Below are 14,550 nucleotides of genomic sequence, written 5' to 3'. Positions count from 1 at the left end.
TTATTCCAGTGTTTAACCACCCTGACAGTTAGGAACTTTTTCCTAATGTCCAACCTAAACCTCCCTTGCTGCAGTTTAAGTCCGTTGCTTCTTGTTCTATCCTTAGAGGCTAAGGTTAACAAGTTTTCTCCCTCCTCCTTATGACACTCTTTTAGATACCTGAAAACTGTTATCATGTCCCCTCTCAGTCTTTTCTTTTCGAAAAGAAACAAACCCAATTCTTTCAGCATTCCTTCATAGTTCATGTTCTCAAGACCTTTAATCATTCTTGTTGCTCTTCTCTGGACCCTCTCCAATTTCTCCACATCTTTCTTGAAATGTATTGCTGTGACAGGGTTGGGACTCACCACCGCGGTGCCTCCTGCTGGTTGTCTCAGGGAATTGGTTCGATCCAGTAGAGCACCCCCTTCTGGTGGCGTCCCGCCTGTCGTCTCGCCTTTGGTTGGCATGCAGACTCGCGTTGCTCCCAACGCACAGCGTCCTCTTCTGGAACACTGTCCTCTGACAGTGTCCCTTTGTCCATTCACACCCCCTTCCGGGGGCTGGATGACCCACAGTCCTACACCTTCAAGTCCGATCCCTACAGTCCAGGATCCGGTGTAGTTTCGGCTGGCCACTCCCTGCGGCCAATGGCTGGGTGTACTGCCAAGGGGAACAAAGTGGGGGTGGGGGACCTAGGCCCGCACACTACTCTGAGTCCCAGTCCAGAGGCCCTCTAGCGACAGCCTCGCTGTCCTCCTTCTCCTTCCTCCTCTGTCTGTTCCTCTGGACCGCTTCCCCAACGGCCCTTCTTCCCGCTAGGCCCTTTTCTACAAGGCCTGCCGCCTGGCAGGCTACGGAGTAGGACCTTCTCCCACTCTCCAAGGCTGGCCTGCACTGCGCTGTCCATGGTGCTGGCCTCCCAGCTCTGGAGACAGACCTTCCCCTCTGAAGGCCTGGGACAGACTGAGTGCTCTCTCCCTGAGCAGTCTTTTATATGGCTGAGCTGGGCCCTGATTGGCTGTCCCCAATCTGTTCTCTGATTGGCCCGCAACAAGCCCTTCTCTTATTGGCTGCCGGAATACGCAGGCGCCCGGGCCTGCCGCAGCCCACACTCTCCGGGCGTGGGGCAGCCGCCGTACCACAGGTGCCCAGAACTGGACACAATACTCCAGTTGAGGCCTAACCAGCACAGAGTAGAGCGGAAGAATGACTTCTGATGTCTTGCTCACAACACATCTGTTAATGCATCCCAGAATCATGTTTACTTTTTTTGCAACAGCATCACACTGTTGACTCATATTTAGCTTGTGGATCACTATAACCCCTAGATCCCTTTCTGCCGTACTCCTTCCTAAGTCTCTTCCCATTCTGTATGTGTGAAACCGATTGTTCCTTCCTAAGTGGAGCACTTTGCATTTGTCTTTGTCTTTGTCCAAAGCAGTTGCAATCCCTCCCAGTTTGGTATCATCTGCAAACTTAATAAGCGTACTTTCTATGCCAATATCTAAGTCGTTGATGAAGATATTGAACAGAGCCAGTCCTAAAACAGACCCCTGCGGAACCCCACTTGTTATACCTTTCCAGCAAGATTGGGAACCATTAATAACTACTTTGAGTACGGTTATCCAGCCAGTTATGCACCCATCTTATAGTAGCCCCATCTAAGTTGTATTTGCCTAGTTTATCGATAAGAATATCATGCGAGACCGTATCAAATGCCTTACTAAAGTCTAGGTGTACCGCATCCACTGCTTCTCCCTTATCCATAAGACTCGTTATCCTATCAAGGAAAGCTATCAGATTGGTTTGACATGATTTGTTCTTTACAAATCCATGCTGGCTATTCCCTATCACCTTGGAATCTCTGTTCTCCATTCTGTATGCTAATGGAGATGCCTCCCTGTCCCATCTTCTATGGAAATGAGGCTAGGGGAGTTTCCTTAATCCTGTCACCCTCATACAGAGGTGTTTAGGTGTGTCTCTTGCTGCCTTTTCATTGCTTTTTGTAAGTCTTTCTTCTGATCGGCTTTGGTTCAAGCAGAGGCTGGGGTGGGTGTTCTTCATAAGTCAGACAGGCTGGATACTGCGCCCTGGTTCCACAAGAACACAGAGGTGACAGGTAACATGGCTGCTGTGGGCAGCAGGGGGACCTCCGGAGCTCCTGGACACCACGAGCGGCAAGGGGAACGCCCACAGCTCAGAGCCACCAGCAGAGGTGAACCCTGGAGTTTCCAGCCTGCCCGCAGCTGCCCAGGCTCCCCATTTGGTCATGGATATTTTTAATAAAAGTCAGGGACAGATCACGGGCTTCTGTGAATTTTTCATTATTGCCCATGACCTGTCCCTGACTTTTACTAAAAATATCCGTGACAAAAATCTTGCCCTGTTTCTTAACAGTCCACCCTAAGGTTATTCCTCATGCGCTAGACAGTTTAACATGAGGCAAACACACATTCCTTTGCTTAGGATAGATCTGTTTAACAACTTTTGCCTAGGCAGGGCTGTGTGCTTTTCAACACGTACTAATAAGATCATATAGGGGGATTTCATAACTTTACACATAATATTGCTACATACATTTCACCATGATATTATTGACCAATGAGATATTAGTTTTCAAATGATATCTCACCTGGCATGTTTTGTACAAAGATTACTACAAGAGTGTGCAGGGTGTGAATATAGGGGAGCTTTTGGTCACACCCGCATAACCTTGAACATGACAAATGCCAGTGATCATAATCAAGGCTGCGATTTAGTCACGGAAGTCACAGAATCCGTGACTTCCAAAGACCTCCGTGACTTCAGCCAGCGCCGGCTGGAAGCTACAGGGTCCCCTGCCACTCCAGGCGGACCCCCCACAGTTCCCATCCGCCATGGGCAGCAGGGGGACCCCTGGAGCTCTCTGCCTCTGTGGGCGGCAGGGGGGACACCCAGAGCTCCTGGCTGCCATGAGCGGCAGGGGTGATACCTGCCAATCCCAGGCACCGCAGGCAGCAAGAGAGACCCCCACTGCTCCCGGCTGCTGCAGGCAGCAGGGGGACCCCCGGAGCTCTTGGCTGCCACCAGATTTGCCCGTTACTTTGGGATAGGCTCATTTATTAGGGTTACTCTTCTGGGGGGGGGGTGTTCTGCAATTCTCTCAATGTACTGCTTGTGTCACATATGTTTTCATACAGAGCTCTACTTCTCCCTTCTGCAAGTTCCCTCCCAATGGAGCTACCCTGCAGGGCCTAGGTTCCCCAGGGCTGGATTCCCCAAGCCCCGGAATCACAATCACACACACAAACACAGTGGACCAGGTCAATCAGCACTCCCAAGCTGACCTCTTATATGTCCCTGGACTCAGCAGACTGGGTCGAGCAGCTCTTCCAAACTTTCACCCTTATATGCCATGGGCACCGCACCAGAATAGAGTACGCTTGGACAGGCTGGGTCCAATTCCACATTTCCAGCCATAATGCCAAACTCAGTACCATTTTGGCACTGCTTAAATTTTAAGAAAGTGAATGGAAGGGATTCCCCAGTGACTTTGATGCCGTTGTAAGAAAGATCAAACCAATACCAGAAAATTATGACCAGTGTGTCAATGCGGTGCATACTGTGTTGAAGAAGTATATTCCACAAGGCTGCAGAACAAATTACATGCCAGTACTAACATCTGAGATATTGGATTGGGATGCAAACTTCAAAACAGACCCCTCCGGCAAAGAGCTGGTCTCTGCATTAAAGGAGGAAAAACAGAAAACCGAAGTCATGGAAGAATCTCATTGGGAGCGTGGACATGACCCACAGCAGTAAGAGAGCATGGATCATCAACTGGAAGCTTAATATCTTCCAAAAAAAGGCAGAGCAACACGACAATGTTACTGCAGATGAGGTCACACATTAATTCCTAGAAAATAGCAGAGGACTAATTCTTCCTCCGTTACATGGGGCCGAATCATTGATTGCCTGCATGGGAATTTGTCCTGCTATGGCTTGCGAAATCATTCCCATGATTACATTCTGGGTGAGAGCCTGAGCTTGCTCAGATGCTGAGGTCAATGAGACATTATTCTGGAGGGACTGTACACCAGACATCATTAACTCTTCATCTTTTTCTCTGAGTCTTTCGCACCCAGGAAATACCTTACTTATTAACTGCTGTTCCGCACTTAACTGTTTTAAAGATGCTGTTAATGGGATTCCCATCTTTCCTATATTTTTGGTGGCATATGATAGTTTATTAGCCACAACTTCTATGTTTGCAGCATCAACTAAAGAGATTCCTGTTCCTACAGGTGCAATCCAATCACTTAATTCCCTTTTTACACTATTTACATGGCCGGCCCCTTGCCATATTCTTACCCATTCATCCCAACCCTTATGGCTAGTTCCAATCAAGGGAATGCATACAGGTGCAATGTGAGAGATATTCATGCCTTCTAAGTGCATTTGAACCTCTTTCAGAGAAGTCTGTGGTTGAAGAACCAAATGTTCTTGTTGATCCAATTTCAACACATGGGGACCTGAAATTGGGGCTCTTAAACATCAGAGGGGAGCGAGATTTGTGATCAGAGGATCTGTCATAAACAGACAGTTAAGGGTTAACTCCTCTTTTACCTCTAAAGGGTTAAGAAGCTCACATAACCTAGCTGACACCTGACCAGAAGGACCAATAAGAAGATAAAATATTTTAAAAGAGGGAGGAGGGAAATCAGTCTGTTGTCTGTTCAGTAAGTTTGTGCCAGAGTGAAGGATCCAGGAATCAGCCATCTAACATTTCTTAAAAGTAGTAAGTGTTTAGAGAAGGAATGTATTAGATTATATTTATTTTCTTTTGTGACTTCTTTTTGCATAGAGGGAGAATCAAATTGGGTTTCTTTGTGTAACTAAAGTTTTGCCCAGAGGGACATCCTCTGTGTTTTGAATCTGTTGTCTGTGAGATTATCTTGCATGCTAATCTCACAGAAGTATCCCTTTCACCCTTTTTCTTTAATTAAAAGTCTTCTTTTAAGAACCTGATTGATTTTTCCTTGTTTTAAGATCCAAGGGGTTTGGATCTGGACTCACCAGGGATTGGTGAGAGGTGAATCAGTCTCAATCCTGCCAGGAAAGGGGGGATAAAGACTGGGGAAATATTTGTGGGAAAGACAGAGTTTCCAAATGACTCTCCCAAAAACGTTTGTTTAAACTATTTGGTGCTGGCAGCTATTAGATCTAAGCTGGTAAAGAAGCTTAGGGGTTATCTCATGCACGTACCCACATCTGTACCCTAAAGTTCAGAGTGGGGGTGTGTAGAAGGGCTCGGCCAGGGCTCGTCCCTCCGCGGGGCTGTGGGGTATCCCACCGCCTCGGCGGGTAGCCTGATGAGAATGCCTGCATTTGTAGTTTTCACCCCATGCATCTTAAGAAGTGGTTTTTTTACCCACGAAAGCTTATGCCCAAATAAATCCGTTAGTTTTTAAGGTGCCACCGGACTCCTCGTTATTTTCACTTTAGTGACGACACCACTTATGCCCATGGGAGGGCGTCTCCCATCCACATAGGTAATCCACCCCCACCTTCCCAGAGTGGGTAGCTATGTCCATGGGTGAAGCCCTCCTGTTGGCATAGTGCTCTCTGCACCCAGAGTTAGGTTGTTATAACTGCATCACGCAGGTGTGGAAAATCCTAAGCGATGTAGCTATATCAACATAATTTGATAGTGTCGACCAAGCCTAAGTGTGACGTAACACTATAATAAAGGAATTACAGTAGTACAAAGGTTATAGAAAAGCAGTATTTGTTATGTGCACATTTAAAAACAATATCTTGGTTTTAAAAAATCAAATATAAAATGTTATGGATGGTGTTTAGACTGTAAAACTGCAAAAACCAGTAATGAACAATTACTATCTGACTGTAAACAGACTAATATGAATTACGAACACAAAGGGTAAGTGCTAGATGCTTTCCATCTTTCCCAAAATATATTTCTAGCTCTAAAATTTTACTGCTTACATATTTCATTACTGGAGCACCCACTGGACCGGGGTGGCCAACATGTGGCTCCGGAGCCGCATGCGGCTCTCGTAGGTTAATATGCGGCTTTTTGCATAGGCACTGACTCCGGGGCTGGAGCCATAGATGCTAACTTTCCAATGTGCCAGGGAGTGTTCAGTGCTCAACCCCCTGCTCTGCCCCAGGCCCTGCCCTCACTCCACCCCTTCCCCATAGCCTGCCATGCCCTTACTCTTCCCCCCGTCCCTGCAGAGCCTCCTGTGCACCGTGTAGCAGCTGATCGCAGCAGGCGGGAGGCACTGATTGGTGGGGCTGCCGCTGGGCAAGGGTTGCTGCAGGTTGGAGTCGGAGAGCGGATGGGGGGCTGCTGACATATTACTGTGGCTCTTTGGCAATGTACATTGGTAAATTCTGGCTCCTTCTCAGGCTCAGGTTGGCCGCCCCTGCACTGGACAATTCAGTACCCCTGAGATGTTATCAGAGGAACTGTAAACAGCCTCTAAGTAATAGATTCCCCATTTTGTTTTGCGTATCCCTCCCCCATTCTGAGTGTTGTGCCACCAAGAGACTTTTCTGGCCCTGTTACCATTGTGTTGTGCCCCAGCTCTGAGCCCCCTCCCACACCTAAAGTCCCTTCTGGAGCCTGCGCCCCAACCCACTGCCCCAGCTCAAAGCCCCCTCCCACATTCCAGCCCCCCCAGCCTGGAGCCCCCTCCTGAACCCCAAACCCCTCATCCCCACACCACCCTGTACCACCAGCAATACCCTATGCCCTCCGCACCCTAACTCCCTGCCCCAGCCCGGATCCTCCTCCTGCTCCGTGAATTCCTCATTTCTGGCCCCAGCCCAGAGCCCGTACCCCCTCTCACACCTCAACCTCCTGCCTCAGCTCAGAGCCCCGTCCCACACTCCGAATCCCTCGGCCCCACTCCCCAGCCCAGAGTCCCCTCCTGCACCCCAAACCCCTCATCTCTGGCCCCACCCCACAGCCCACACCCCAAGCCAATGCCCTCACCCCTTCTCGCACCCCAATCCCTGCCGCAGCCTGGTGAAAATGAGCGAGTGAATGAGGGTGGGGGAGAGCGAGTGACAGAGGGAGGGGGGCTGGAGTGAGCAGAGCTGGAGCCCCTGCCCTGCCTCTTCCCCCTTAGGCCTCACCCATCATTTGCTCTTCTTCCCTCCTCCCCTGGTCTCTCACTGCTTTTCCCCTCTCCTCTCCTCCCCTCCCAACCCAGAGCCGGGGCTGGGAGCTGCAGCTGCTCAATGTAGGTAGGAAGTGGCCCCAGCTGCACAGGGATGGCACAGGTGATGACCTGGCGCCTCCCTGCCTCACCTGCCCGCAGTAACTGGATTTTGGGTGTTCGGTCAGTAGATCTGACCAAACACTGTCAAGTCCCCTTTTCAACCAGACTTAGGCTTGGTCTACACTTGAGGGGGGGGATCGATCTAAGATACGCAACTTCAGCTACGAGAATAACGTAATTGAAGTCAACGTATCTTAGACTGAATTACCTTGGGTCCTCACGGTGCAGGATTGACGGCCGCGGCTCCCCCGTCAACTCCACTTCTGCCTCTTGCTCTGGTGGAGTTCCAGAGTTGACGGGGAGCGCGTTCGGGGATCGATTTATTGCATCTAGACGAGACATGATAAATCGATCCCCGATAGATCGATTGCTACCCGCCGGATCGGGTAGTGAAGACGTACCCTTTCTGGTCGAAAACCGGACATCTGGAAACCCTGTACTTCACACAGATGTAAGGTCTGAGGCCTTTTTCTTCTGCACATTAGGACAGCAGCAGCTATGAGCCAAGAAGCAGAAAGTCACGTCTTCACATTCCCTCTAAATTATGTCAAAACAATGTAATATCAGGCTGTTGAGAAGGCGATCCTTCTTACCAATACCCACCATCACCAGATAAAGAAACAGATCTTAAGATGTTTAAAGAAAACTTTGTTTGATTGCATTCTGTCTGGCAAGAAATCACTTATCAGCAGTTGTGAAATCTATACTTTATTGTTTTACCTGTAGGGTCCCTACTTCTCTATTGTTTATCTGTATTGTTTCTGTCTGATTGTTTAATTGTTTCTGTCTGTTGCATAACTAATTTGGCAAGATTTAAATCAACTAAAGAATTGTTTCAATTGATAAAAGAATTATTTTGTAATACTCTCGTCAAATGATTGGTTAAGGTACAGCTAAGCGCAGGATTCAAGTTTCACTATATAAACTGGGCTCCAAAAGGAAGTTCTTTGGAACCAGCGCCAGGACACAGACCAGGATCAGAGCTGCCAGACCTCAACACCTTGCCAGCTATATTGTGCAGCAGCTGGAGTCCCCAGACGACCTGATCCCAACTGGCCACCAGGAAAAGTTCGTCTGCCTCATTGGGAGTGGTGAGCATTGTATGCTTAGTGTGTGCATTCTGTCTTGGTAACTGTTAATAAATAGAGGTTAAGGATATTACTGTGTAAGGCTCTTTCACTGGTAAAAGGCCCTGCAAATCCATGGAAGATTATGCCCTAAGCCCTTGGAACAGGGTAAAGGTGGGTACTTAAATTAACCTGTTTACACCCTGAACCCTAGGAATCAGGTATGGATAGGTGCCTTTCACCCGGAGCCCTAGGATCTGGGAAAGCGTGCGGGTGCCTAAATTAATTGGGTTATACTCTGAGTTCACGAAAGGGTAAAGGTAGAGTGCTCTAGAGTGTGCGGGAAACACTGTGTAGATACATTCATTAACATTTTAAGTACACAGACAGTATAGTGATGAGCTCCAAAAAACAAGCCCATGATAAAATTAATAACTTTGTATTCAGTGCAGGATTTGGATGGTGTGCAGTATATAAGGCTGGGGTTACACACTGAAAGATAAGGACAAAAAGAAATACCTGTTTAGAGACCACTGTTCATCCGGTGTAGTGACTAAGGCAGTGATCCTGAGGAAAAAATAGTATGTAATCAGTAAAATCTAGGTAAAAATGGCCTTTAAAATACAGGCCCAACCCTGCGAGCATCCTGAGCATCCTGACTTCAGCTGGGAGCTGAAGGTGCTTAGTACCTTTCAGGATATGCTCCACATCTTGCAGGCTCAGACTCTTCAGAGCATCATGGAGAATGACTATCTGGAAGTGTTGTAGTTAGCAAAACAGTGAAAATGATCCCTGGCGCTCTCAGTATATTGATTGTTGTATAACTTTTGTAGTTATGATTTGTCTATGGTAGCACCCACAATGCCCTAGGTGCTTTCCAGACACTAAAGATGGGATCGTTGTGGCCCTGAGAATCTCACAGTCTGAGGACAGGCAGGCAGGTGGACAGAGGTTAGGGGAAGGATGAGGCTTCCCAGGGCTATTCAGGTTGTGAGACACCTCGCCACCACCTGCCCTTAGCATGAGGAAGTCCTGTCTGTGCCTGCTGTCAAATCAGCTCCCTGAAACCACCAGCCCCTGGCAGCACAAGCACTACTTTCCAGGCCTCTGCAGGCCTGGCTCTCTGTATAAACGATAGGCACACTCCAACCTCCCCATCCTCCCTGAGTCCTCTGAGTGTCTCTCTGGAGTGCTCAGCCCCTGTTCCTCTGAACACTCACTGAACACTCTCAGGCCTGGTCTACACTAGGCGTTTATGTCGAAGTTATCGCCGTTACATCGAATTAACCCTGCACCCGTCCACACTGCAATGCTATTTAGTTCGACATAGAGGTCTCTTTAATTCGACTTCTGTACTCCTCCCCGACGAGGGGAGTAGCGCTAAATTCGACATGGCCATGTCGAATTAGGCTAGGTGTGGATGGAAATCGACGCTAATAGCTCCGGGAGCTATCCCACAGTGCACCACTCTGTTGACGCTCTGGACAGCAGTACGAGCTCGGATGCTCTGACCAGCCACACAGGAAAAGCCCCGGGAAAATTTGAATTTGAATTCCTTTTCCTGTCTGGCCAGTTTGAATCTCATTTCCTGTCTGGACATCGTGGCGATCACAGCAGCACTGGCAACGATGCAGAGCTCTCCAGCAGTGATGGCCGTGCAGTCTGTGAATAGAAAGAGGGCCCCAGCATGGACTGATCGGGAAGTCTTGGATCTCATCGCTGTGTGGGGCGATGAGTCTGTGCTTTCCGAGCTGCGATCCAAAAGACGGAATGCAAAGATCTACGAGAAGATCTCTAAAGACATGTCAGAGAGAGGATACAGCCGGGATGCAACGCAGTGCCGGGTGAAAATCAAGGAGCTGAGACAAGGCTACCAGAAGACCAAACTGGCAAACGGACGCTCCGGATCCCATCCCCAGACATCCCGTTTCTACGAGGCACTGCATTCCATCCTCGGTGCGGCCGCCACCACTACCCCACCACTGACCGTGGACTCTGAGGATGGGATAGTGTCCACGGCCGGTTCCTCGGACATGATAGGGGACGGGGAAGATGAGGAAGGAGATGAGGAGGGCGAGGCAGTCGGCAGCGCTCACAACGCTGATTTCCCCGACAGCCAGGATCTCTTCATCACCCTTACAGAGATCCCCTACCAAGCGTCCCCAGCCGTTACCCCGGACACAGAATCTGGGGAAGGATCATCCAGTAAGTGTTGTAAACATCTAAACATTTATTTTTAACAGAACAGGAATATTAACAATTAAAAGAATGGGTTGTTCATGATTACTTTGCCCTAGGCGCTTAACGGTTCAGTCATGGGCAGTGCAAGTTTTGAAAAAAAAATCTAGCAATGTCCGGTTTTCCGTGATTGTCCTGCCCAAGCCGCTCTACTGTTAGTCCCTGCTACTGCAGCTACAGTAAAATGCGGTCTATATGTGCGGGGATAGAGCAGTAATCCTCCTGGGACATCTCGATGAAGCTCTCCTGGAGGTAATTGGAAAGCCGTTGCATGAGGTTCCTGGGGAGAGCGGCCTTATTGGGTCCTCCGAAGTACGACACGTTGCCACGCCACGAGACTATCAAGTACTCGGGAATCATTGCTCTGCACAGCAGGGCGGCATATGGCCCTGGTCTTTGGAGGCTTTCCCGGAGCATTCTCTCTCTCTCGCTCTCAGAGATCCTCATCAGGGTGATGTCGCCCATGGTGACCTGCTTTGAATTAGGTAGGGGAATGTTAGTGTTGGGACTGCTTGACCGTTCCTTTACAGAACTGTAACCGCTGGTTTGCAGCCACGCGGTGGAGGCGGGAGAGGGGCAGCCGAAAGGGATCGTTCCCGGGGACAGCCGCGAGGGGGTGGGACAGGGGCAGAGTTCCCGCTTGCCGGATTGCTGGCAGCAGGGATTGAAATTGCTTTAAATGTGAAATGAGGCCAGTGGTAATATAAAAGTTTTAAACTGCCACAAGTCTACGGCTTACCATGTCTGCCTGCAACAGAAATTCCGTTGTGCTGCCCCGCTTCTCAAATGTGCTGTGCAAGACCCCAGGCACTGAATGCGAAGGCCGAGAATTCGACCTTGTGCTGAGTGCGCATGTGATAGGTGCTGTGCATGGTCTTGTTCACAGAGAAAGACTATGTTCTTTGTTCACAACTACATTTATCTTTCTGAGGAATTCACTCCCTTTTTCCCATTTCCACAGCCCCATCTGCGACTGTCTCACAACCTAGCCTGGCATCACACTCCCAGAGGCTAGCGCGGATTAGGCATAAGAAGAAGAGGACACGGGAGGACATGTTCTCGGAGCTTATGGCCTGTTCCCAAGCCCAGGCAGCACAGCAGACCCAGTGGCGGGAGAACTTGACCCAAATGCACCAAGCAAACATGGATCGGGAGGAGAGGTGGCGGCAGGAAGACCAGCAGGCGACTCAAACGCTGCTTGGACTACTGAGGGAGCAAACGGACATGCTCCGGCGCCTTGTGGATGTTCTGCAGGAACGGAGGCAGGAGGACAGAGCCCCACTGCAGTCCATCTCTAACCGCCCTCCCCCGCCACCAAGTCCCATACCCACCTCACCCAAAGTGCAAAGAAGGAGAGGCGGCAGAGTCCGTGCTAACTCTCACTCCACCCCTGCAGAGAGCTCGAGTAGCAGAAGGCTCTCATTCCCCAAAATTTGAAAAGTTCTTTCCTTCCCGCCTGACACAAGCCGCCGTCCAAGTTTCACCTCCCAGTTCCATGTGTAGTTAATAATAAAAAATAAGTTTCTGTTAACTAATGTTTCAATCATGTTCTTTTGGAGGAGGAGGGGAAAGGGGGTTGGTAATTGGACAGGACAGTCACCTTTGGCAGGGTACATAGGCGGGGGCAGGCACAGCAGCAGGGCACATACACAGTGCAGTGATGCAGTGACTAGTTACCCTGGTTAGTCTGGGAGGTGGTTTTCATGTTATGTGGTGGGGGGTGGGTTGCTCTGTGACTTTGTGGCGGGGGAGGGCAGTTACAGATCTTAAGCGGTGGTCCTTATGCAGGATCACAGAGCCACGCAGCAGGGGATCTGTAACCGTCCTCCCCCTGCCACAAAGTCACATAGCTCCCCCATACACACAGTCTTGATCAGGAGGGGTGACAGGCTCCGCTGAAACAACCATCCCACCGCAGCGGAGCCTGTCAATCCTTGAGTTTAGAAGCTTCATTCGCGTCACTACACTACACCCGCTCCGCACCACAGTCTGCATCCCAGTTTTAAAAAATTCCCGCGAAAACAGTAGTAAAGAAAACGGTGTGCATTAACAAAGTAGAACTATTTTTATTTCGAAACGTGTGTTGGAAGGGGGTGAAGGGGGTATGTAACTGGAGAGGTTAGTCAACATTAACTGGGTAAAGAAACGGGGGCAGGTTCAGCTTCTCTGTACGCAAACTTTAAAGTCACAGGTTACCCTGCTCACTCAGGAACTTTGCTTTCAAAGCCTCCCGGATGCACAGCGCTTCCCGCTGGTCTCTTCTAATCGTCCGGCTGTCTGGCTGTGCGTAATCAGCAGCCAGGCTATTTTCCTCAACCTCCCACCCCGCCATAAAGGGCTCCCCCTTGCTCTCACAGAGATTGTGGAGCACACAGCAAGCTGATATAACAATGGGGATATTGGTTTCGCTGAGATCACAGCGAGTCAGTAAGCTTCTCCATCTCCCCTTGAGACGGCCAAAAGCACACTCCACCACCATTCTGCACTTGCTCAGCCGGTAGTTGAAGAGTTCTTTTTCAGTGTCCAGGGCGCCAGTATAGGGCTTTATGAGCCAGGGCATTAGCGGATAGGCTGGGTCCCCGAGGATGACTATAGGCATCTCCACATCCCCAACAGTTATTTTGTGGTCCGGGAAGTAAATACCTTGTTGCAGCCGTCTAAACAGACCAGAATTCCTGAAAACACGAGCGTCATGAACCTTGCCCGGCCATCCCACGTAGATGTTGGTAAAACGTCCCCTGTGGTCCACCAGTGCTTGCAGCACCATGGAAAAGTAGCCCTTTCGGTTAATGTACTGGCTGGCCTGATGGTCCGGTGCCAGGATAGGGATGTGAGTTCCATCTATGGCCCCACCGCAGTTTGGGAATCCCATCGCTGCGAAGCCATCTATGATTGCCTCCACGTTTCCCAGGGTCACTACCTTTGGCAGCAGTACATCAACGATTGCCTTCGCTACTTGCATCACAACAACCCCCACGGTAGATTTGCCCACCCCAAACTGGTTCGCGACTGACCGGTAGCTGTCTGGCGTTGCAAGCTTCCAGAGGGCTATGGCCACTCGCTTCTGGACACTCAGTGCAGCTCGCAACCGGGTGTCATTGTGCTTCAGGGCAGGGGACAGCAACTCACAAAGTTCCAGGAAAGTTCCCTTCCGCATGCGAAAGTTTCGCAGCCACTGGGATTCATCCCAGACCTGCAGCACTATGCGGTCCCACCACTCAGTGCTTGTTTCCCGTGCCCAGAATCGCCGTTCCACAGCATCAACATGACCCATTGCCACCGTGATGTCCTCGGCGCTGGGTCCCGTTCTTTCTGAGAGGTCTGTGCTACTCTCAGACTTCAGGCCATCACCGCGGTGCCGTAGCCTCCTCGCCTGACTTTTCTGCATCTGCCTCAGGGAAACCTGTATGATAAGCTGCGAGGCGTTGAGAGCAGCCACAACTGCAGCGATGGTCGCAGCGTGCTCCATGCTCGCAGTGCTGTGGCGTCCGCGCTGTCAATGACTGGAAAAGTGCGCGAACTGATTTCCCGCCGGTGCTTTCAGGGAGGGAGGGCGGGAGTGATGGACGGATGACGACAGTTACCCAAAAGCACCCTCGACACATTTTGTTACCCAGAAGGCATTGCCAGCTACACCCAGAATTCCAATGGGCAGAGGGGACTGCGGGAACTGTGGGATAGCTGACCACAGTGCACCGCTTCGAATGTCGACGCTTTCACTGTTAGTGTGGACTCACAAAGTCGAATTACTGTCCTTAGTGTGGACACACACGTTCGACTTTGCAATATCGATTCCAAAAATTCGATGCAAGTAAAATCGAACTACTCTTGTAGTGTAGACAAGGCCTCAGATTTGCTACTCCCAAAGGAACAGTACATGCCAGGATGCAAGAGTCAACTCAGGCTCCCCACTGTGCTTAACACTCAGCATTTATATATATAAGTGAAAAGAAAAAATATTTTTTTTATCAAAG

The 14,550-nt window shown here is 49.8% G+C and overlaps 1 protein-coding gene across 1 annotated transcript; it reads left to right on the top strand.

Moving 5' to 3' along the window:
• The first annotated feature begins 9,975 nt into the window (after positions 1–9,975).
• Positions 9,976–12,017, top strand: LOC128832636 (uncharacterized). The gene is made up of 2 exons (XM_054020169.1): positions 9,976–10,543; positions 11,538–12,017. The coding sequence occupies exons 1-2, from the start codon at positions 9,988–9,990 to the stop codon at positions 12,011–12,013; spliced, it is 1,032 nt and encodes a 343-aa protein (XP_053876144.1). The 5' UTR covers positions 9,976–9,987; the 3' UTR covers positions 12,014–12,017.
• Positions 12,018–14,550: the final 2,533 nt, after the last annotated feature.

Source organism: Malaclemys terrapin, chromosome 2 (assembly GCF_027887155.1).
Source record: "Malaclemys terrapin pileata isolate rMalTer1 chromosome 2, rMalTer1.hap1, whole genome shotgun sequence".
In the NCBI taxonomy this organism is placed as follows: Eukaryota; Metazoa; Chordata; order Testudines; family Emydidae; genus Malaclemys; species Malaclemys terrapin.
Note: the sequence above shows the minus strand (reverse complement) of the source record. Positions and strands in the feature narration are given on the sequence as shown.

Excerpts from the sequence above, each read along its gene's own strand:
- LOC128832636 (XM_054020169.1), top strand. The coding sequence starts at position 9,988 with ATGGCCGTGCAGTCTGTGAATAGAAAGAGGGCCCCAGCATGGACTGAT. Across the intron at positions 10,544-11,537 it reads ATCTGGGGAAGGATCATCCA|CCCCATCTGCGACTGTCTCA; the intron begins GTAAGTGTTGTA and ends CCATTTCCACAG.